Genomic DNA, 23611 nt, shown 5'->3' on the forward strand with positions numbered 1-23611 from the left:
TCTTCTTGGGATTTCTATTTAGTTAAACTACGGAAATATTGTCTAGCTTTCCACTCAGTTAAACATCAAAAGCTGTGCAAAAGGGAAATATTAAAATATGGAGATAGGAAGTAGCTCACTGGGGCTACTGATTAGTTTACCAATCATTGTCATCAGAATTAATTTGGCAGTGGCAGATTTAGAAAATGAACTTTTTGTCTGACTCATACTAATATTTTTCACATTCTTAATCTTTGTGACACTTGCTTATAATGTTTGCTTTCGCATCTGTACAATGAGTATTATTGTGAAAACGACTGACAACAACGCACATGGCACTTGCATTGTTATTTTTTCTGTACATGTTGTATGCCACCTCCATCTGGAGCTCTTGATAAGATGGACAGCAAGTAACATAAATTCTTAACATTCTCTACCTTGGTTCTGTACCTGGTATTTTATTAGCTGGGGTGTACAGAGTTTAACACAATATTGCATTCATCCAAACACAGGTTTATGTGTAGTACATGCTTTTGTTCATTATGCGCTGCACTGAATTAGATTTAAAACATTCAAGATATAGGACAGTATCATAAGGTGTATTTAAACACATGCCCCATATTTAGATATTTAAATGTTGTGGTATTATGGGATATTTTAATAGTTTATGTGTTTTGGACTCCATTCAATTTTTTCTGCTCTCTCTTATTATTGAAGTCCATAACCTTACTCTGTTCATGTATTTCTACCTTATATAATCTTTAGAATAATAATAAGACTATTTAATATTTAAGAGTGTTTAATATTTAACACTGTTTTCTGACTTTTGAAGAGTGAACTTTATAAGGCCAGCAAAATTCAGACGGTGGTCTTAAATGGTAGTGGAAAAAAATGGAGTATTGAGCTGTAGATGTTGCCATACAACCTGCTGGCCATCTCAATGAACTAAAAAGTTGAAAGCTGAAGATCTTCGTTTTGTTGTCTCTCTTCTTTTTAGCATCCCCATCGGCGAGTGACCTTCTCCACCGCCAACCCTGTGCAGGACCTGCAGGATGCCTCTCAGCACAGCTACTATGACAGCGGCTTGGAGGAATCAGAGACTCCCAGCAGCAAGTCATCGTCTGGTCCTCGCATCGGACCCCTGACCCTGCCTGAGGACCACTATGAGAGAACCACTCCAGATGGCAGCATTGGAGAGACCGAGCACCCTGAAAATGGTACGGTGACAATCCCCTCCGTTCTGTCGTGTTCTCTATGAATATGTATTTAAATGTAAATGACTCTAATAGGCTCTCTTTGTGTGTGTGGTGGTGTTGTCGGCGATGGAGACATTTGTGGGAGATTTGTTTGTGCTCTGTGGCCATTTTAGAGTGGAAATGTTGTGGCACCCGCGACGTTAACTTGCTGTGTTTGTCGATGACTGTGTGAAATGTTATTGGTTTTTAAGCAGATCTGTGCGTGTGTAGGTGTGTGTGTGGGCTGGATTTAGCAGTCTCCATCCACCTCATCAGCAGGTCCTCTGTCAGACATCCTTAATGACCCTCTCTCACAAGTGTGCTAATTAAAAAGCCCAACTAATGGAGCATTTGCCCTCTAAATAAATCTGAACCATGACATCTGTGCAGACAACACTGTGTTTACTCTAAGCATTTCCTTGCCGCTAGCTGGACCCAAGTTTCACTGCAGCTTAGGTCTGCAGGAGCCATAATTTCTAGGCACAGTAATCAATCCACAGCCTGAGCACTGATGGCCTCAGCATAGGTCCATATTAAAAAAAAAAAAGTCATAGCCAAAGCTGTGACTGCGTATCATAATAACAATTTTGCTGCCTTAAGCTGCCAACCATAATCCATTACCTGTCTTGTAAGACACTATGATAAGTGATTCACATGGTGCATTTCCAGTCATTATAGTATTTTGCATTGCACCGCTCTCTGGATTAAACACTTTTACATGCTGATAGTTCACATCTACAACATCTCGCCCTTCTCCTTATATTTGTATATCATTAGGTTGTTGCATTAATGTATTGCGTTATCTCCAAAGCATGCATGTTTCTGGGTAAAGCATTAAGGCGTACAAAATGTGGCATGTGTCAGCAAGGGCTTGATAGGGTTGTTGATCAGCATTGACACTCTGTCACACTGTCAGTGCAAAAAGACACAGATGTACCTTTTGTCAATGGGACTGTAAATATAAGTGCAGAGATATTACTGGCTTTTTTTATGTGAGGAAGAAAAAAAGGTGCACTTCTTTGCAAAACGTTGCAGGATCAAATGCTAAAATGTGTCACCATCACGCCAAAACAGCAGGTTTCTATTATTAGTATAGTATCTTAGCGTTGTCATGCATTGAATCTTTACAAGACAGTTGTGTTGGATCTCATTAGTGAATGCATTCATCTCTACTGCAAATGTTTATTGTTTATTTTTGTTTAATGTCACTTAGTGACACCATAATTCGAGGATAGGATGGGGTGGTGAGTGTGCAGGGATAAGTCCTACCAATATTGCAGTTTCCTCTGGCTCCATAGAGGTCAGAGATTATTTATCCATTTATTAGATAGATTCAGTCACCTCATTTACAGGTGAGCTGTTTATAGCCCAGCAGCCAACACTTGACTATTTCCATTTGCTCTCTGCACTTAGGATGTGTTATATATGCATTTTCTTTTCCCTTTTTTCTATTGTTGTGGCTCTTTATTGTGTTTTTACCGTCTGCAGACAACAGGTTTTGTCAGACAGGGCGCTCTTTGTTGTCGGCAGCAGGAGAGCAAGATTGTGAGTGGAGATGGAGCAGTTAAAGAATGAAAAGATGGCACAAGATGGGGGAGATGTTAGATTGTGACAGGGAGCGGGGACTAAGAGTCTCTGACAAGGAAGCAAAGCCCATAGGATGAGCACATAGGACAGGGAGATGCGAAGATGAACTGCTAACCAAGGATAGACCTAATTAAAATGTGATTCCCCCTTCAGGGAGATAACAAAGAGCCCACATAAAGTGAAGCATTAGACAGAAAAATCAAACGAGACAGAGGAATTCCTCCCCAGCTCCACCTGAATAGTGACGTGAAGTCTTTTTTTTTAAGCGTCTGAGTGACAGAGTGACAGGTTGTACTGGTGCAGAGCTTTATTCATTGCAGTAGAAATGACTGACAGGCAAAAAATTGGGAGGTGAGCATGATGTGTCACTCCATTTAAGTTGGATAAAACACAATATATGAACCCCAGACTGTCAGCCTTTGCATCACTGGCCCCCTGGAAATATCGACATGGATGTGTGTTTTGTTATACATGTTGAACTTTGACAATGGCAAATCTACATTTTGAGGGAGTGTCAGTGGCCTACAGTGGAGCGTGATGTAGTACATGATCCATTTTAGAACCACATTTGGCTGTTTGTTGAAATTATGCAATCAGTCAGACCTTTACTACATTGGACTGGTAGTAGGTCAACTTCTGGAGCCTAAGCGTGATAGGCATTAATTATTAGTCATTGGCTGATTTGTATTAGTTGCTGAATTTTGTGCTAAATGTTGTTCTTTTGAAGAGTGTTGCAGACTGAAGTAATATGACCTTGGTTTATTGGACTGGGTGGCAGAGAGGAAAGAGTATGTGGTCTGTAACGGTCTCAGTGGTTCACTGAAGCAGACATCAACATATTCCCTGATGGTGCTTGGCTTTGGAACCAAGAGTAGATTCAAACTACAGTAATAAAATTTCTGATATCTATCATGTACGCTGCCTGATCTGCAGCAATTAATTTCTGGAGTTCTTTTTTTTTCGTATGTCTGAGCAGCTGCTCCCTCCTCCCACTTTTTTTCTAATTCTTGTCTTCAGGCTGTGTAGAGTGCACTCCATTTCAGTTTCCCCATGTGTATTTTCCACTTGTATGTTCACGCGTGTAGCGCGCACGTTGCTCAACTGTTGGTTAATTGCATCAGAAATGTTTATTCATTGAATGCACATGCGTGCGAATGTGTGTGTGTATGTACATGCACCTGCATGCATGCATGCATGTATTTGTTTGCATTGGAGGGTGTTGCATCACACCCCAGATCTCTAAATCATTTTGATTACAGTGCTATTTTACTTTAATAGACTCTCATCATAATCACTGAGCTCTTTAATTCTCTCTAAATTGATTGCTTTAGACAGCATGAAAACTGCTTATCTTGTATGTCTGGTTGCTGTCAAGATGCATGATTTGTCCTGCACAGTGAAATCAGAGAAAGACCAAGGACTGGTCTCCGTCTGTCCCATCTGTCCACCCACTGTATCTCAGACACTGCTGATCAGGTTTTGCTTAGTGCACAAATAAAAATGATTTACAGTATTTATTACTGATTGGTTCACAGGGTGAATGCATCATTTTTGGGGTTTGCTTTAATGTGCATTTCAAGTCCCCATAGTAGGACAGTATGTATCAGATTGTATGAAATTTCAGAAACACAGGATGACATCAGTCAATTCTAATTATTTTCCTTGTTTTGACTTGACTCTGATCTTTTAACATAATTTCTCAATTTACTCCATCAATTATATTTCAAAACAGTTTGTAATCTACATCAACAAGCAATTGAATGTATTTTGAGCCCCAGCATGCACCTGGAGTCACATAACACATAACACTTAACTTTCTGTTACCTAAGAACCCAGGACATGAGTCATCCTAGAACCCATGATAGGCCTCTTCCCTCTTCTTGGGACAAGTTTGACTGACAATCCTGTCATGTCCAGTCCAACCTAGACAATAATCACTCTTCCGCGGATCAGTGATTAGGCATCTTGGCTGTGATATGAGGGCTAGCACTGATAGGACACAGGTGGATTGAAGACAGGTACCAGTGGGCCACACACACACACACACACACACACACACACACACAAACTCAATTGACCACAGATGGAGGAATTTTGATGTGGCCGGTTGCCCAGCGTGAGGTCTCCCTGTGTCTTCCCTCTGTGCGGACTCACTGCCATATGGGCTATTGAGAAGGGTGAGATAAAATGGAATAAATGGCATTTGCATGATAATGAGGTTCTTTAGTGATGCTGTCTGATTTTCCTGCCTTAGATCTCTCAGATGATGCATGTAGCGTTGTATATTTGTTCTTTTTGAACTCCTGTCAGGGATTTTCCTCTGCTTTCAATGTTTGCCATATCAGTATCATACAGGGTACCACCGCTTTAGCCATTGCTGTTTTTAACATTGTGAGTTCCCTGTGAATATCTGGTTTGTGTGTTCAAAGCATGAGGAATGTTTTCTGCAAAGAAAGATGTGGAGGAAGACGTTGTGCAGACAGAGAGGCAGAACATCAGCCTAATGGGGCTTGTTTGTTCGATGAGTGCCAGCTTGGGCCCCTGCCCGGGTGCTAGTATAGCTTGCAGATGCAGGGGTGTGGGTTTCCTCAGACAGATGTCATTGTGCCTTGTCAGAATCCCTGCCTGTTAGTAGTATTGAGTGGAGTATAGACCATGCCAGCCTGTACCAGCACACTGGCCTATGCCAGCCACTGCTGGAACTGCCACCACCCGAGAAGGGACAGGTCATGGGGCTGGCAGTTTTGTGGAAGCTTCTGTTGAAAAAAAGTCCTTACAAGTGGTCCCTCGAGGCAAGTTGTCATGAGTAATACACTTATAATCCCTAGCTCATTCTAGCACACGCATTATGCTCTGCTCACATCAGCTGCCGCTGTTTGTTACCCCCCAATTGTCTGTAATTTTATTTTGGAGCAAATAGGTCACTGGAAGTGCATAACTGGAGCAGAATTAAACTCTCTAACCTGGATTAGGCTTTTACACTGTAGACAATGGTTAACTATAGCCCTTTTACAAATGACTTTACGGGACAATGCAGCTGAATCCAAAATGGAACTGATGAGGTGTCACACATCACAGTTTTGAATGTGTCTAGATTTCCCTTCGCCCAATTTGAATCTAAAAAATGTGCTTTCGCTCATGTGGTCACTAACAATGAGACCTACACACTCATCCCGAACTTTGGCCGCACACATTATAGCGTTTGTCAAATGATTGCAGACAGGCCAGCCCTTTGAACAGGGTGAGAGGAAGGACATGTATCACAACTCAGACCATTAACTATATGGAATTGGCTTATTTTCTTTCAGAGTGAACTGACATATTATTGTGTGGCAGAGATTGCAGCCACATATGAAATCTAGATGGAACCAGAATAGAAGGCCCATTATCCCAATAAATCTACCGCTTGCATTCAATTTCACTGCCTTCTTTTACACATAAAAGTGATTTCTCTGTAGTTTCATCATTGTGTCCAGCTGACTGGAAGACTTAGGTAATATCAGTGATAAAACCATGTATTTGTCAGAACCTGAAACTTATTTGGGCTGTAGTTTTTACAGTTTTAATGTGTCCTTAGTGTTTTTGTTTCTTTTTTCAGTTTTGATTCATTTTCATAACTTTTCTTCAATTGTCAGTCTTTGTATTTGGGTATTGTTTATTGCATTAGAAAGAGGAGAGAATACATCAAAACTGAGAAAATGTTTTAATACAACACATTTAACTAAATGTTATTTAAATAATGAAAAAGAAGAAAGCAAATATCATTAGTGATTTATATGATTTTCTGGAACATTTTCTAGGGACAGCTTCCCAGTCCTCTTCAGATCTACACAAGCTAGTCATCTCTTATCCACATGTATAACATGGATGAAAACCCAGATGAGTGTTCTGAATTATGCGCAGAACGAAAAGTACACACATATAAGCACACATTAGGTTCCATAAATAGTGCTTTTAACACCACGCTGCCACAAAAAATGTCCGGTTTTAGCACTAAGCTTGTAAAATGAATGAGTGAGCCAGTATGCCTAAGCCAGTATCCCTAAGCTTTAGATGTGCTCATGTATTACTCTAACAAAAGTGGATGGCTCTCTGTACTTAGGCAAAAATTGGATAGCGCAGTGGCTGCTCTTGCCACGCCAGTGAGTCTGGGCAACAGCATGCTGAAGCAGCAGGTTTGGAGGTGTTAATGTGTGTGCAAAGTACAAGTTTATAAAGACACAAAAATGTCTTAATTAGCCTGGTGTGACTTGTGGCTATAAGAGACACTCCTCTTAGCTGAGTGTCCACTGGCAGGTCCATGGGACCCTAGGTTGAAACTTTAAGGATAATTATGGAGGCAGAAATAGAATGTGGTGGTAGAGCTCTGTTGCTCTCAGTGGGTCTTACCCAGTCTCACCCCAGATGTGATTCGGCGAGCAGGTAGAGCACTTGTGCATCAGGGAGGGACTGCTGGCTAGGGGCCAGATCCACTTCAACCTCAGTTGGTCGGGCAGCTCAAGCCGGCATCAAGAGAAAGGCCCCCGGGGTCATCTCTCCATCATAGTGTGATGGGGACGGAGAGCCGCTGAACCTCCCTCTAACTAGTGTTCTGCCCTTCAATGATGGATGGCACTTGAGGGACTGGAATTGTACTGTATGGGTCTGACATGCATTTCCTTATTTCCAGTGAGTTACAGAGGAATGGAGCCGCTTTCGCTTTAAGGCTTTCTCGCAGTCAGTTGAGGATATCTCAGAATTCACTGCAGTTCAAGGACCTTACAAACTCAATGAGGACTACATCCAGTGGAACTGAAAATGTCCTCTCTACACTAAATGGAAAGCCGTAGTATGCTTTTTTTCAACAAATGGAAATATCCTCCCAGCGAGTGGATCAATTCTTAATTTGCAGTTTTGTGTTAACATGGTATATCATACAGTCAATATTCTGCATGCCTTAAGCTAAACAGAAATGACTTGAATTAGTCTTGCTTAACCCCATGGCCAAGCATGTTACAGTTTTATGCATTTAAGGTGACATAACTAACATTTTACTGCCCTATTACACAAAATCATCAGAATATCTTTACAGGTTTTCGACTGGATTTTTGATCACATCTCAGTGACTACTTCAGCAGTTCTTAAAATTTCTGGCTTTCAAAACACACTTTAAAACTCACTCTCTGGCTCAAGCTTTCTCTGAAGAGCCCTTGTTCTCAAGCCAAAAGTAGAATAATTCTGACAGAATTTTGCATGATGGTGCAGCTTGTTGCCACCATGCATTTCTGCTGCCTAATTAGGGAGCGTCCTTGACTTCATTGTAAAATGGTGACAGATTTTTGCTAGTCTCACACACAGCTATACCAGATACACAAAGATTTTCATGCAATTCCATGGTCACCACCAAAGGTCCATTTTACCTAAAGCAATTATATATTTCTGTTTTTTTTTTTCACTTTCCCTTTGGCTAACTCCCTCTCAGATGGCCATGTTGTAAGGACCCAACACTTGTCACTCATCTTGATGAGCTGTCTACTTTAAAACAGTATCTAGCCTGGAGATGAGGTACCCATCAAACACGCAGCCACTACAGGCACTGAAAAAACAGATGGCGAGTGCAGCCACTTTAATAAAAAAAGCGACAGCGATGTTTACTCTTGTTGTGCATTTGCTGTATGTCTTTTTTCCCTTCTCTTACTGCTCTCCCACTTTATTGTTGTATTGGCTATGTCTCCCTTGCACTTGATAGCCTCAACATAGCTCACCATAATCCACATTCACATTCACAAAAGCAGAGTCAATATTCCAAACATTGTTAAATAAGGCCATGCCATACACGCCCAGGGTCACAGACAGACCCAGACTACTGCACTGTGTACATGACCCAATTTACTCATCAGTTGATTAAATTTTAATTTTATTATCTCACAATGTAGTGGATGTCTTGTCCGTTTGTATTATTTTAATGTGATAAAACATTTATATTGCTTTTTTAATGTCCATTTAATGCACAAGACAGCACTAAAGGGCAGGTCTGGTCTTCACTCAATTAACCAAAATACTTGGCTTCCCAGATAAGTGTTCCTGTCTCTTACCCACATTTTACTCCCATAGCAAATATTAGGTCAACTGTGTCATTGTGCTAGATTTCTGTTGGAGTGAACATGAAAGCACACGAACGTTGACCCTTCTTCACCATGCTAAAGCTTACAAGATTCAGTCAAACACAAGCAGCCTAATGCAATAGATCAGTAAGGAACGACAGGGGAGGGTGGAATCATGCTGGCTTCAAAAGCCAATATGATGACCCCCTGCTGCCTTCTGTGTTGTGCATTTCTCTATAAGTCTACATTTAAAGACCTAAAGTTGTAGTTTCCTTTAATAATTATATATTCAATCATGTTTTTGATTCTATGTGATTTTTTTCCCCCTTCCCTTAATCAAAGCCTTGTCAGAAAAGCTATCGTCTGGCAGAGGGTATAGACGGGTAGAGCAGCATTGGGAAATTGCTGCTGTTGCCTCTCTGCTACACAAAAGGCAATTTTCATATTTCATCATGTCATAAATTTGAATTGTCCTGCTCCAAACGCATAGCTGTATTGTTCAGAGCATTGTGGGAACAGAGCTTTCCATCTGACTGCGTTAGTATGCTGACTTTCCCAGAGAATTGTCAGTCATGCAGCAACTCTCTATCTACAGTAAATGGTCAAATAAAGCTTTGCCTCTCCAGGGTCGTTATTTAGCGGCTGTGTGGACTGCTTACATCATTCTAAAGATCGGATTTTGTGAGATTATGCTGATATTTGTTCATACTTTTAAACGATGTACTTGCTGTGACTGTATTATTTAAATCTGTGTATTAACTTTGATCAGAGTTATCTCTTTACATCACTTATATGTGTCCAAAATACTAGTATGCTGATAGTAACCTGAGCCTAATCATTTGGTTTCTTGTTTGAGGATATGATGCAGTGTATGAAAATAAAAGTGGTCCAATCATGGCAATAGGCGAGGCTATGTAGCCCACAGGACAAGGAAAACTGTTGAGAATATGTCACTGCAGAGTTAAAAACTCTCAGAAACTGTGATCTTCATTTTTGATTTTACTATACAGGTGTAGGCTAATTAGCAGCTAATGTTATCTCTCTCTCTTAACCCTGCAGACCGTAGAGATCAAAGGCAGAATTAGCAAAGAGATAACATCTTGATCGAAAGGGGAGGAAGAACAACAAATGGATCATGGAAGACATCCGTTAAACGTGTCAATAAGATCAATCAGTGAAAGATAGTGAGCATGAAAGTGGTGCATAGGAATTAACTCCAGAGGAAAATCTTTAGAGGAAAATAATTCCTCCTTTGATAATCAGAGCAGTAGATCACACATAAGGAAGAGTTTGATTATCATATTGATGATTCAATTCAATTGCAGACGGGTTGCACCCACATTATTTGGTTGGATTTGAAAATTTTTTACTCCTGTACTGGTCTAATGATAGGCATTTTCAATTGATATCAGAAAGTGAATTCTGCAATGGGTTAAATAGGGGCTCTTAGAGACGGGTTAGTACGTGGGCGACTAACAAAGATAAAAGCACAGCAGTAACATATTGCGACCTGAGTAGAAAAAGCACATTACTGGAAGTGTTTCTATAAACATTTGGTTCAAGGAAATAAAAAGCTTAAATGCAACAGGCATTAACAGTAAGACTGAATGTTTCCTTTCCTGCAAAATGAATCTTTTGCTACCTGCTAGTATTGGGCCATGGAGCACTGTCACTGTGGTAGAAAGGATCATAGAGTGCAATTGTGAAGGCCTAAAGCAGGAAGACAGCTTCAAAGGCAGGGTCCAAAAAAGAGACATTCAGACAAGAAGTAGAAAGAACGTTCAGGTGTGAGACAGGAATGGACAAGTGACTCTTCAAGAAATGTCACACAATAATCGGAGAAGGGTTGGGTGATAAATGGTCTGTCTAATTATCAGGACAATAATTGCCATTAAAACAGCCATAAACTTCACAAAAAGGTATTTTTCGCGTTGGTTTTTCTCAGTGGCATCTTCACTTCCACCCTCAGCAGCATCACAATTATTAAGCCAAATGAACTCTTGCATGTCTTAACAGAAACACCAGAAACAGACACAATGCTGCTTGTTGACATACACATCCACTCTCTCAAAGAACCATGTAAAGCAGAGTCAGGCAAGTTGAGAAAGATGTATTCTAACCAAGTTTGTTTCAAACTGAATAGCCTACCCTGTCTCTTTCCTTGACCTGTGCAGAATTCGTAATGGAGCTACACTTTGTGGCAAAAAAATAAAATAATTTAAAAAAAAATCATCAGCCTATTGAGCGTCCAGTCACAACCCCACACCACAGGGATTTAGTCTACATTTCTTTGAGCTTTTCTAATTAAATTACACAGAAAACTGAATGGGAAATGCAAGGTTTCCTATTTCAGGAGTGAGAGAAACAGAGAGCAGAAGGAGCAGAGTGGGCATAAATGTAATTATGTGTGCAGGTTATCACATGGCTAACACAAATATATTATAAGATTATAACATTTGGTAACACTTTTCAAAACTAGTTTTCCAGTAAACCTATGACAGCTAAAATGCCCATGCAGTAATTTATTATGCTAATTGTTCAATCTTACATATTATTATAGTATAACTTAACTTATTATTATTATTATATTTTCATGCCCAATGCCAAACAATTAATATTGTCCACTTTTATAAGGGATGTTCATAACAACTAATTCCTCTTTTGATTACATTTAAATTTAAATTCAGTATTGGTTTGCTGAGTGTCACAGCCCACATACAACCTTATTTTCATTTTTAAGATCTGAATAATGCCAAACTGTCCTGGTTTTATGAGATGTCATCTTTATCCCACTTTCCACCTTGCTGGTTTACAGTCAGGCATCAGCACAAGGAGGGGGTGCTTCCACACATTAATAAAATATCAATACTTAGTTTATTTGACTGGTGCCGACAAGTGAGGGAAGCAATGTTTAATCAACTAATCGACTAAACATGCACATCCCTGACATATATTATGTTCAATTGTATTTACATCATACTGAACATATGTACAAGAAGGGGCTCTTTGTACAAAAGCTGTATTTTAATCATAATCAGCATCACCGAGTTTAGTATTCCACCCTACATCAACTGTGGCGCAGCTCACAATAAAGATTTAAATGAGGAGCATTAATAAAATACCTGCATTGGCCTAAAGAACAAATGCAAATTTCTAAATTTAGGCACTGATGTCTAACTAATGCTTTTCAAACTCAACATGCACATTCTTCTCTGAGTCCCTGAAGCCCTCTCTGCATGAATATGAGATTGAATCCAGCATATAGAGTAATGCTGTTTATTATCCAAGCTGACTGCTCTAATAAAAGATTTAGGCAAAACGATGTAAGTATCTTTTCTTCTTGAGTTAACTTGAGTAACAATAGGTCCATGGTCAAGACATACTGTAGTGTAGGTTGAGCTTAATGCAAATGAATACATATTATCTTTTAGACCTATTATGTATTTTGTATTTTTTGCAGTTGCATTTATTGACTGCAAAGGCAAAACTAGTGGAACTTGGAACTGGACTTCTATGATAAACCTGAATCTCTTATGTTCATGATAAATAATTTGTTTGTTTTTTTTTTTTGTATTGGCAGCCGTTGCAGATCAATATTCCTGTTGTCAAGGTTCAGAATGCAATTTCCAGTCAGTAATTGGCCAGCAAGTCCAACATATTGTAGTGGGCAGAGCCATGAAGCTGTTCTCCACACAAGCATTTCACAAACACCTCTGAGCACCAATAGAGAAATGATTATATTACTTACAAAAGCAACTATATCATAATTTAGGAACTGCTTCCTCCCAGTCCTCCACCAGTGTTTTGAATCTATTTTATCTGAAGATGCCTTGTGTGTCACAGTCTGACAAAGCCTTAGTACTGGTTGCATTTCACACCGCATATCAACTTCTCAATTGGAGGAGCTGGTGCATAGCGTGATCTGTCAGCAGGTGCTAAGGCTTTGTCAAATGCAGTGATACAAAAGGCAGTCTTCAAATAAAGGAACTCAAAGACAAAATGGTGGATGGCGAGAGAACTGACAGGAGGTGTACCATCACCCACTGAACCATCTACAGCGGCTTTTCCTGACGTGCCTCTGGCCGACGTCCACTCATCAGCCTTTGTCAGAAAGAGGCTTGCCTGCCCGGAAAGCCGGGAATTCAGACCTTACTGAATCTGTGAAGGAGGCTTTGACACATGAGCCTTAAACTTCAATAACAACTCTTATCCTGGTATCACCTTCCGTAGGCAGTTTGACCGAGACTTGATTAACCAGTTTCCACCAAAACATTTAACCATTTAGAGTTAGACCAAACAGTGATAGAATTACATTCACATTTTTATTTTGTTTTCATGAAACAGAAGTAGAGCTGCAACCAATTATTATTTTCATTATCATCATTTTCTTGATAATCAATCAGTTGATTTGTTTCCCAAAGCTCAAGGTGACATCCAGAAATGTCTTGTTTTTGTCAACAACCCAAAGATATTCAGTTTACTGCCATAGAGGACAAAGGAAATCAGAAAATATTCACTTTTTAAAAATTATGATTAATTGGTTATCAAAATAGTTCATTAAATAGGTGTAATAGAAATCACTTAATCAACTAATCATTGCAGCTTTAAACAAAAGACTTTTTAAAAAATGCATTTAAAAATAAAAGCAAAGGCTGTCTAAGAAGGCAGGGGGTGCAGTGTATGTGAACTGTTGTACACAAAGCATGCTTTAGAGTGAATGCATACCAATGATCTACAGAATAACACCAAAGTATTGTAAGTAAATGGTTAACTGCAGCTTTATCTCTCATGTCACTTTTGCTATAGGTAAGGAGACAAATCCTCCGAGCCAACACATTCTAATTTTGCTCGTGAGATGTGAAAGTGAATGTCTGAGGTTACAAACTCCACCATTGTTCTTTTGTATTCCATTACAATGAGCATGGAAAATGTGCGTGTCAACACTATGTTTGTGTGCTTGTAGCAAGTTTTTCTCTCTTAAAAAATGCTCCCCTCTGGAGGAAAAAAAAATGTTTTTGGTAGCTTCTGCTTACTGTGAGAAACTGCTCTGAGCACTTGAATAACAAGACTTGACATGTCATAGCTAAAGAAATACAAAACCCTGGTTTCTTGTTTTTCTTCACAGAGTATGACAACCATAGAATACATTCACAGCTAGTTATTATACTGATAGCCAGCACCAGGCACTAATATCTGCTCAGATGTGAGATATTTCTTCTTTTTCCTTTTGTTTCTTGGAACTTTTTAGTCATTTACCACATAAACTGTTTGCAGGGACCACAAATATACCATTAATATCACTCACACACTCCCAAACGATAGTAGCTGTTTTTCCCCCGCCATCCCTCCATGAGCTGTGGGTCTCTCATATTTGTTCGCCATCGATCATAGCGGTGTGGCGCACACGCTGGAAAGCAGCCGGTAGGGAGAGGCAGCATTTGCAATCAAACAGAGAGGAGCAGTGTGAAATCTCAGGAAGAGGCAGCTTCCCCCATGCCCGTGGGCAGGGGATCAGACGATGAGGAAGTCTGCCTCAGACACTCAACACCTCCCACTGGCACCCTGATGCAAGCAGCATGCAAACCCACCCCTTCACATGTATCTGTCAGCCGGGGGGTTAAGCTCTGTGTGTGCCCCCACTCTTTAACTGCACTGTGGAGTGCATGTTATGCTACTGCAGTGGAGGTGCTTTTAGAAGGTTTGTTAGGGTTCACTGTGAGTCGTTGATGTGGTACTGACAGAGGAAATTACTGTTTTTCTTTTTTCATGTTACTGCTTTAAGCAAGCAGATGTGTCTGACCCACTATGAAAGGAGAAAGCTACAGGTGCAATCTATCTCCAAGTCTAGAGGAAAAGAAAATTCTCTCGTGTGCAGAGAGTAAGAAATGTCATTGAGTCACTGCTCCTCAGAACCAAATCACAAGCTCTCTAAATCCAGTCAGCCTGTTCCAGCCACTGGCATAATAGTGCTGTGGTTTGCCCATCTGTTCTCCATTGTCCACCTTGGCTCTCCATCCATGACATACAAGACTATAAACTCTAAAGGGTTTGTTCCAGACTGTGAGCAGATTTATTTCAGGTATAGGTACAGGAGAAAACAGGCTTGAGTGGGTGAGAAAATACCAGTTGTCCTACCGTGCCTTTGGCTGCTCCTTCACCTCATGGTTGACTCATTTGCTTCATCCTGTCCACCAAATATTCAAACAATTTCAGCCAAGTGTGGGAGTGTGTTTTGATGTGCAGAGCAGACGGTATTCTGCCACACTGTAAGTGGGTACTACAGCTACAGATGGCTAATAGCCACAGCAAAAGACACAAAAGCATAATTATTACTATTGATTTTTTTGTAGAGATAGATTTGAGTGTGACATAAAGGTCGGTGCAAGCAAATGTAAAAACGTGTGCGTTCACAAATGATACTGATAATGATCGTAGCATGCTGTCATAACTACATTATAAGCAATTTATTATTAACACATGTTAAAAAACTTTTGTGTGCTGACATGTGTGACTGGAAATTATATGCTCTATAGAATGCTAATGACTACATGTAGCAACAATTACTCCAACATGACAGGCTGCAGTTGAATATAGACTTCTCAATTGTTAAATTGTCTGTTAAGAACAGACAATATGTCAGAGCTATTTTATAAATAAAACCATATAAAATTTAGATAAAACACTCACAGACAAGGTAATGGCCTACTAAAATAGCTGGCATTAGAGCATCTATGTTCTCTTTAGATGACGTGTGCTATGTGCTTTGGCACCATTGGAAGAAAATGGCAGACTTTGGCAAGCTACACAGAGTATTTAGCCGTCATCGCTGATTTTATGGCCCTTGATGATGAGCACGGTTCAGAATGTGTTTTAATTCCTGTCACCGGTGCGTGGTATGATTTTACATTACATGTTTTCTTTCAGTTGGCATTCCATTACATAAGTCCAAATTATATTTTCTAAAAACACAGTCGACCTAAAGTCAATTACCAACCTGACAGTCAGTGAGGATGTGGCAATCAGTGTTAACCTTTATGTCTTTTATCCCTTCTTTTGTGAGACTGAATGAGTTCAAAGAGAAATGATACATCAAATGGACAAATATGGACCATTTCTGGATTTTTTTCTCTGTTCACGTATTTTTCTCTTCACATGTAATGGCAATTTCGGATCCATAAAGAAAGAAACATGCACAATTGTGGCAAGTGTTTTAGAAAACCTCTGTATATATACCTTTTTACCCCTGTACACTGACTCTTTAGATGCGGAGCCACGGTGAATGCTTACACGAAGCCGCTTGGTGTGGCATAAACCTCCTGGAAGCTGTGGAGAGGTTTTAATCAAGTGTGAAATCCTTTTGGAGTAGATGCCTACACGACTGTGCTTGTGCTTGGAAGCATACTCCTCAACCCTCTCCCCAACTCACTTCCCATGAACATCTTTTGTAGCAAGAGTCCATTTCACTGCAGTGATGCATACAGACAACGCTCTTAGCGGAGCCGAGAAAATGAAACTCTAATCATCATGCATGAGGCGGTGCACACTCACACACTTTTCCCTCCGTTGCTCGTCTTTTCTTAGAGGTCTAAATTCAGTGTCTTCTTTACTAATCAGGCATAAAAGTGTAGTTCATTCATTTGAAAAAAATCATTGACACTGGCCTAATAAACAGAGAGAAGAATTTGCCACTTAAGCATAATGATATAATCAAGCATGAATAAGGCAGAACGTTGCTCAGTTGTAAAGTAAATGTATTGAATAGACTAAACATCCAGTAATTTAGGATTATTGAAACAATGAGATTAACAGCAACAATAGATCAAGCTATGCATTCTTTAATAAACAATGGGACAATTGTATATGGATTACCCATGAGAAATGAATAATTGGGACATAAATAAGGAAAATGAGACCAAATACATTCCACGATTTTCTTTATTATGCAGTTTAAAGTCTTAAGTCATGCTTTGCCATCACATACACTGTCTCCCTTTAGCTTTGATTGATTGAAGCCTCAGTGGGCCAGATGCAGTTTTTCCGGCCTCAGCTGTCTGACATTTTGTGGGATAATTATCTTGCCACTGGTCATGAGTACAATACTGATGGTACGTCTCATAGGCTTACTGTCAAGCTGGCATTTTCTCTATTAGCTGTGAACTCTCGCTGCTGCCTCTGATACGTCATCTCTTGCAGTTGCATCATACTGATGCATCAACATTGTTCTACTCCTTCTACTGAGCTTTCCGCTTTCTCTACAAATACACTTACTCTCTTTCACACACTGTCCCGTAGCCGCAAAACGAGTCGTCAGAATTGTTCTTTCATGGCGTGGACAGCATTGAGGCCTCACACTTATGCGTTTATCACACCAATCAGAAAGTTTACATGTGGGTGACATCACAGACTCACAGATCTTAGTCGTCTACTCCTCTCTTCACAGACATTGATTTGGCCGTCCTAGTCGAAGTCTGTAGGGATAACAAAGATAAATTGAGTGGTATTTCCATTAAATCTGGGCTGTATGTTTAGCTTGTCAACAGGTGGGCTGCTTAACAAGTCTGTTGGCTGCCAGCTGCACATTTCTGGTAAACAACTGCATGGCTTATTGGATGCAGTGTTACTTTCAGAAATTGTGTGAGACTCTTGAGTGATAGCTGAAGCAAACTTATTTTGGAGCTTTCACAGCTTGTACATTAAAATGAGGTCAGTGGGTCATGGACCCATTTATTTAATTAGGAACAGTTGAATAGAAAATGGATGATAATCAAGGGCAGGGAACTCATTTCAGCACTGTCAATCAATAGCTCATTCAACAATGGTTTTGCCCAAAGGGATCCAGCCTTTCCATTTGTAACCAAACACTCTATGTCTACAGTATATGTGTCTGTAGTGTTATATCCATTCCTGCAGTCCTTTTTTATGTTGACACGTATTTGCCCCACCACGTACATCATACAAATCACATGTAATAGAAATCAATAAATTTCATGCCGTTTCATGTTTTAACAATACAGTGATATATTACAAACTGCTGTTAGATACTTCTAAATGACATAGACACAGCACGCCATCTCCTGAATGTATCACATCAGCTAGTGGACTACACACACAGTAGTGATCATTACATAGTGCATAGCAACAGCTACATAGCAACTGCTGCTGACTGCTTAGCAACAGCTGCAAAGACATCAAGGAGGGGGGTGGGTTTCATGGGGTGTTTCAGATGACACCATTTCTGTTCACAAATGCCTTTTACGACTTTTTTTTTTTTTTTTTTTGAATGTTGTTCAGATGTTTATCACTGTGAAGCTCTCTGATGGTTCTGTTTTCTCTCTCCTGCCCACAGATATCCGCTCCCTCCCCGATGTGGCAATGACCGGAAACTGTACAACCGAGTGCAGCGAATTGGGCCACTCAGACGCCTGCTGGATGCCCGGGCATCCCTCCCCTGTACGCAAGACCAGGAACCCCCCGAAACTCTCCACCTTCGTGCCTTACCAGGAGAGAGGGAGCCTGGGACGCCTGGCAAATGGGAGCGCCAGGCTTGGTAGCGAGGAACACCGGTCGCGCCTTCCGCCCTCTCGCAGTGCCTATTCCAACAGTGGTCACGACGCCAGTCAGGACTGCCCCTTAGAGGAGATGCCCCTGAGCGTAGCCTCTGAGTTCCCACCCACCTCCCCTTCTGCCCACACTCCAAAAAGAGAAATTTACCTGTGAGGAATATCATCATCCGATTGGTGCACAAGTGAAGGAAACATACACCCACTTCAGATGGAGAAACAGGCTGTCCACACGCTAAAGCCAATGCCCGTTTTGTAGTTAACAATAGGCTGTGACTCATTCAATCACTGGCATGAACACTTGTTTTTTGTCATTTCCTCCTTAAATTATTAATTTATTAGCATATTTATTAAGAATTCCACAAAGTTAATTGATGCACTCATTTATTTATACAAAATCTTGAAGGATACAATTCAAACTGATCAAAAGGAAATACAGATGGTAATTGCTACTTTAGTGGTAACTAATTATTGTTGTAGTTAGCCAAGTCCCATTCTGTGAAGTGATCTCTTGAATTTAAAAATTGTGATCAGTGCTCTTGTGCCATTATTAGATTATAATTTAATAGACAGCCAGTCAGGCCCTATCAGAAGGCATAACACTTTTGACTAACCATCAAATGGAATGCTCTATCTTAATGTACAGTGCTGTAAATACATTTGAATGGTGTGTTCTACATATATTTTTGTCTGGCATAAGCTGAAAAAAAAAAAAAAAATTGCCTCAGAATTTTAGCATATTTAAGCTTTTTTTGGCTGCTGCTGTTTAGACTTGATTGAAACCATCTCCAGAAGTGGAGCTCGATATTGTGGTAGGCATTTATCCGCTCCACACAATCACACACACCTTCGACCCCTAATCATAGTAGAATGGCCTTTACCTCTGCTCCCTGTAGAGCTCTGCCACTGGTGGAGAAAGCTGCGTGGCAACATTTCAACTGACATTATGTTCCACTGACTCTCAGCACTGTGACCTATCGTTCATCATGAAAACGGTTGACTTGGCCACAGTACCCCCGGAGTCACAATGACCAAATGCAGAGCACTCACTAGACACATTCTGATTGGCTTTTTATATCAAACCTTGTGACTCACTCTTGATGATGAAATCGTACCAGTGTATCAGTTTAAAGAGCTCTTCTCTATCCCTGACAATCAGACAGGCTCTGTGTGTAACTCACAATCCTTTCCCCTAAAGCTCATAGTCCTTTCCCCTCACGAACCATCAGAACTTTTGTCGATCTAATGAACGGAATTATTTAAACAAAAGGGCACTTGAGTATGGAGAGCCACTGGAGAGACTTATGGAAGTTGATAGTCATGCTGATGTACTATATGAGAGCTCGACGTTGAGAGTACTTCCTTTTTTTTTTTTAAATATACTTCTTCAGAAGTGAATTGAATACACAGTGCACCCACTGAAATAAAAAAAATCTCAAATTGTCTATAACATGAGAGATTTCAAAATAAATATTTGATTTCATGTCAGAAATTAATGTATGCAATTGCATATATTATATATTGTTGAGCTTAAACATGTTAAGGTAGTAGCAGTCGGTCTCAGTTTACTGCTACTTCTGTTAATTACAATTTTCCTTGTATTGAGGACAACATGCTTAATAAATTATTAGGCATTTTCCTTCCTCTGGCTATTGAACAGAGAATAAAAAATAGGGCATGCCCGTGGGCTTCATTTATCTTTACAAAGATTTTCCAAGTGAATCTGAAGGATATGTCTGAAGGACACTATGTATTAGTCAGTAATTGGATGTTAATGATGACAACACTAGCCTGCCTTACAACATCACAGAGCAAGCCGGTGTCTTTGATTTGAACATTGATTTGATTAGATTTGTAGATACCTTTCACCTCTGCAGAGTATTTCCATAGTGAGATTGTGTCTCTGAGTAAGGGTGGAAGAGCCTAGAATGGACGTTTCCTAATTAGGGTGAGTAATGAGTCCTGAGCTAGGGCATGTGTGAGCACACCCCCAGGACAAGGCACCCACCAGATAATGCAAATCCACCCGCAGAGCTACAATCAGTTAAAAGGGGTATTTTTATCAGCACTTACCTCATCGTGCTGCCATTGAAAACTGCGTTAAGAATAATTAAACTGGAAACATATGGAAATTACTGGACATGGCCATGATTAAATAAGGTGGGCGATTATCCTGCCTTGAGGGGGAGAAAGCACATTATGCCGTTTTCAAAGCCATTTAGCGACTGAAATAAAATTCAAACAACAGCCATGATACACTGTGATTAAACCCCCACGGCTCCCCCAAGCACCCCTCTCAGAGCTGTGGATAGCCGCTTCACGAACTCAAAGCAGCGGGTAAGATCACTGACCTGGAATTAATGACAAGTGAGAAAGATAGCAACGAGTGATAAAAACCAGTGTCACATAGCCTCAATCACAACTTTATCTATTTAAATGCTTTGACTCAATTCAGATTCACGACTGCTTTGCATCAAAATTTATCTCTAGGGTTAAATCTTAACCTGATTCCAGCCTGAATGCGATTATCGCTTTAGTGAATCTGGAATGTATCTTCAGATCTATCTCTTTGATCACCAATACATGAAATAAATGGAGTACCTCCGAATGGAATGACAGGAGTTTGATTCAAGTCCTCTGCAAAATAGAAACAAACCTGGGCCTATTCCCCCTCCCCCTAATCTCTTAATGAGTCGGACTCCAGCCGATAATGACCTCCTGCTACTCACCCCTGGAACAATATATCACCAGGTTTGACCTTTCTTTTGAACTCATGCTGAATGAACTGTGTTTACTTCTCTCTCAAACACAGAATGGTTCTCCTTGATCAAAGTGGGAGGACATCATGAAGCACCTAAATACACTCAAAAGTATGTTGAATAATGTTTAATTTGTACTTAACATTGATTTAATGTTGGATTCACTTGAGTATCTTTTGCCTCTCTGTAGTGTGTATTGTATGGTGAACATTTCTGTGGACAGATGGACAAATTAACGTACTGAAATTGGCAAAAGGATTTCTTTTTCTTCAAAGACTCTTAGCAAACTGGTTGTGTGAAAAAATAAGGAAATCAGTTGGTGGTGTAGTGTACATAGATCTCCACAACCCTGAATCTGCTGTCAAGCGGGCAATGATTTTAGCATGAATTCCAAAGATAATTGGTAGAATCTGTTTACTCTTTTTTTTTTTTAAATTTTACTTTCTGAAATGTCAGTGCTGGTTCATATTCAAAAGGCCCTCTCCCAAACGAACTGAAATTAACTGAACGTTTCATCTTTTTCACAGTTCATCTACAACAAAGACAATTGCCTTGAAAATGTCTTTGCAAGAGAGAATCTAGTTGTTATCCTAATTGTTGGTATATTTATATGGGATAAAATGCTTGTGATGCCATGTTTTTGTACAGTTTTATGTACATACAAGTGAAGCTTTCTAAAAGTTCTGAGAAAAGCCGATGGCATATAAAAATTGTAACATGTTTTCTTGAGATGTGCACATCTTGCCTTGGTTGGATTGACCTTTGCTGAGTCAGTGTGAATGTGGCCGTTCTATGCCTGCACTGTAGTCATTCACCGGCTCCCACCTCCTGAGGACTTAATCAGTTTTTATGTTTATCGTGAACAGTGGATTGTCTTATCTTACCAGTTTGTTAAAATCCTGTGTTCTGCTTTGTTCTGTTTTCGCATGTTGACAAATTCTCTTGTAATACTGTAAGTCCTCATGAACTTTGTAATAAAATCACTTCAGGGAAAATATGAATGCTGTCAGTGTTTTCTTTGTTTTCTACTATTATTCATCACTTTTGAGTGTTAAACAAGGGTTTGGTTGTTACATTTTTATAAGAGGTTTTGCAGCCTTGGAGCTACATTGTGTAAAATGTGTCTCACTCTAGCACCCAGGCTCATTAAGGAGAACTAGTATTCTTGTCATGTGGGGACCAGCGTCTCATTTCTAAGTCAGGAAGCCCCAGAATGTTGAGATGGAAGCATTCCAAGGCTTGAAGTAGGAGAGTCCCAGGACCTGTGTTCACTTCTTCAGCTCAAAAAACAATGTGCCAGAAGGACACAGTCACCATCATGCACTTAGCTTAATACACAACATTTCTTTAAAGCATTGATGAGCTGCCCATTGCTACACATTTAGTGCAAGGCTTACAAGACCACTGTCTTGTGATGTTAATTTTGAGATGTCTATGTGCCTTTGCTTAAAGTCTGAGACTAGAATTTTTTTAATGGACAATGAGCCATGGTTGAAAGCATCCAGTGAAAGGGAAACTCTTTCCATGTCTGGATGTTCACGCTCTATGTATTTCTACTGTGTTTGATCATTAGCACATAAGCTGTGAACTTAATTGACTTAATCATCTTTGCACAGATACTATATTATTTAATATGTGCTACAGCAATGTAACATGAATGATTAAGCAATTTTAGGCCTCTTTCCCAAACAGTACCCAAGACTTGTCTTGAGTCACCCTTTAGCATTGTAGTCGTTCTGTATAATTCTCCCTCACGTGATCAGAGAAAATATTGCACCAAATTGCCACTATGCCTTTTACTCTTTGTTGCTTGCAGTTTGTACATTTGAGGAATTTTAAGACAGCACTCGCTTTAATTCACTTGGGGTATAAAACATGACAAAAAAACGTGCTCTATAATCATTAAAATGGCATATATTTTCTAACACAAGGTGCATCAGCCAAGGTCAAGTCAGAGAAGTAAACAAAGCTCTTTAAATGGCTACATCTCTGTTGACTTCCAAAATTGGGGAAGATACTGACAAGAGGTACAACAGCAAAAAGCTGCAGAGTCTAAGGCCTTGCTAGCGGCTATGTGAGGCTGTAATTCTCATTGTAAAGAAAACAAAAGTGTCAGATATAAAAGTTGAGGTCCACATTTTTTTTATCTTAGCCAGTCCTGGGGAGGTAAAAGTAATTGGTTGAGGGTGGTGTACATATATCAGAAGAGTTTATTGTTATGTTGTGAGTGTGAATGAAATTGTTCAGAGATGTACATGGCAGTATGAGTTTATTTGTGTGGTGAAATAGAAAGATCATCGTGTTAAGTCACTTTGTATGTCGTGTTAGGCAAGCTAAGATGTGAAAAATGATCTATAGTGATGTAATAAATACAATATATCTTTTTATGAATATTTGGTCATGAAGTA

At 39.8% G+C, this 23611-nt stretch overlaps 1 protein-coding gene across 2 annotated transcripts in view; it reads left to right on the forward strand.

Moving 5' to 3' along the window:
• pcdh1a (protocadherin 1a) overlaps window positions 1-22204 on the forward strand; it is an 83274-nt gene extending 61070 nt beyond the window's left edge. Inside the window, exons 4-6 of one of the 2 annotated variants that reach the window (XR_007885024.1) lie at window positions 977-1196; window positions 18231-21314; window positions 21731-22204. Coding sequence is in view for 1 of the 2 variants with exons in the window: in XM_051402000.1 (XP_051257960.1) it covers window positions 977-1196; window positions 18231-18601 (591 nt within the window). In the remaining variant the exon portion in view is untranslated. Of the gene's footprint in view, window positions 1-976; window positions 1197-18230 lie in introns of both variants that reach the window. The other variant, XM_051402000.1, reaches the window with a different exon arrangement.
• Window positions 22205-23611: the final 1407 nt, after the last annotated feature.

The sequence above is a fragment of the Dicentrarchus labrax genome, unplaced genomic scaffold, assembly GCF_905237075.1.
Source record: "Dicentrarchus labrax unplaced genomic scaffold, dlabrax2021, whole genome shotgun sequence".
Classification (NCBI taxonomy): Eukaryota; Metazoa; Chordata; class Actinopteri; family Moronidae; genus Dicentrarchus; species Dicentrarchus labrax.